The sequence below is a fragment of the Aplysia californica genome, unplaced genomic scaffold (genome assembly GCF_000002075.1).
Source record: "Aplysia californica isolate F4 #8 unplaced genomic scaffold, AplCal3.0 scaffold00381, whole genome shotgun sequence".
Lineage (NCBI taxonomy): Eukaryota > Metazoa > Mollusca > Gastropoda > Aplysiida > Aplysiidae > Aplysia > Aplysia californica.
The window spans coordinates 220,699-222,285 of record NW_004797651.1 but is presented as its reverse complement, the minus strand read 5'-3'; the positions used below and the strand labels follow the sequence as shown (position 1 = coordinate 222,285).

At 41.9% G+C, this 1,587-nt stretch overlaps 1 protein-coding gene across 1 annotated transcript in view; it reads left to right on the top strand.

Annotated features, from left to right (window-relative positions):
- LOC106012466 (putative uncharacterized protein DDB_G0277255) overlaps positions 1-1,562 on the top strand; it is a gene marked incomplete in the record, with an annotated part of 17,287 nt that extends 15,725 nt beyond the window's left edge. Inside the window, 1 exon segment of the mRNA XM_013085516.2 lies at positions 1,163-1,562. Within this exon segment, the coding sequence (XP_012940970.1) occupies positions 1,163-1,435 (273 nt within the window).
- Between the last annotated feature and the right edge of the window lie 25 nt (positions 1,563-1,587).

The window sequence follows — 1,587 nt, the reverse complement described above, 5'->3', positions numbered from 1 at the left end:
TGTGTGTGTGTGTGTGTGCGTGTGCGAGTGTGTTTTTGGAAATCTATTCCTCCTCCAACAAAAAGCGGCAATATTTAAACAACAGTGCGGCCGTAGAGTCTTTAGACAGAAGGCTCTCTTTAATAAAAGTACTTTTCTAGCCTTTGATCGTATTTCTAAACATGTTATGGCTAAGATATGATGTTCGGGTGGTTAGAGGGAGCCATTAGTAGGTCCTTTATTTTCCGTCAGTAGTTTCTGTTTTTCAGTCGTATTATTTCCCAACACTAAATGACCGTTATCTTGACAGTGTGCTTCTTTTTACTCAAACAAACAACAAACAGTAAGCGAAATATAAACTGATGTGTATTTGATGGACAGGTAGTTAGTTAAAAATTCTCACATTATGTCGGGATGGCTACCAACGTGTCTCGTATGACCTTTTCGACAAGGAAGCAAATTTAATACGATCCAATCTTTGTTCGATTTGGTAGAAACTCGCCCGAGTAGTATACAACTCGTCACTAACAATGAAGGTCTGGACCTTTTGATAATTTAACTCCCCTTAAAAAAGAAGCCGTCCATTTTCTAGGGTATGTTATTTCTGACGTGGATGGAGATCAGCTAAGCGTGTTGCTGGTGGGTGCTCTGGTGGAGTGTGCTCCTTCTTTCCTTTTAAACTTCTATCGTCCTAATATCTCTTCCTCCTTTTGGTGTTTTTTACTCTCTTGTAACACCTATAATCTTCGACCCTTATAATAAATGACCTTATCGTGTTTAAAATGCTGTAAAACTCTTATTACTAAAACTAAAACTGAAGGTCAGTTTTGCGGGACCATAAGTTTTATATTTCTACCAAACCTGATAAGTTACGGCTTAAGAATATTAACCACACTGCTTATCTTCAGAAGCAGAAAAATGATTTCGTTTCAGTAAACTACTTTACTTTACTTACTTTTTACTTTTTTCTTCCGCTTGTACCCTGGGCTGTCGCGGGGAGACACAGGCGTCTGTCAGTAAACTACCAAGTTGTTTATATCCCCTCGACACTCCCGGGTTTTACTTCAGATATTTCCTTGTAAGGAACAAGTTATTTTTGTCTAAGAGCATATTAATATCCCTATCCATTACTATTTGATTTATATAATTATTTGACATTGCTTGTTATCCTTCAATGTCCATAGATTCCATGAGCTCTATAGACGAGAGCGACTTCGGCTCCCAGTGCGAGCTTGAGGAACCAACATTCTCCTCAACGCTGAGCATCTTCAACCACGCCCCCATCTCACCGGAAGCACGGCCTCTTTCTTTCCGCTTCCGGGACGTGACGTTGAGCGTGGAGTCCTTGGACGGAGGAGAACTGAGCTACGAGGAGATTCTACAAAGGAACGTCCGAATCTGGAAGATGAACTCTCAGACACACAGCCCGGTCATAGAAGAAGTGCCTTTTCTGTGAATGTTTTCTCACTGCAGCAAGCGGCAGCGAAAAATGAAGTCCACGACCACATATCATGATGTACGAGCTGAATGACACAAATCCACAGCCACCAGTTGGGGAAGGGGCGTGGAAGAGGCAGGAAAGGCGAGGGGGGAGGGGCGAGGTGTATA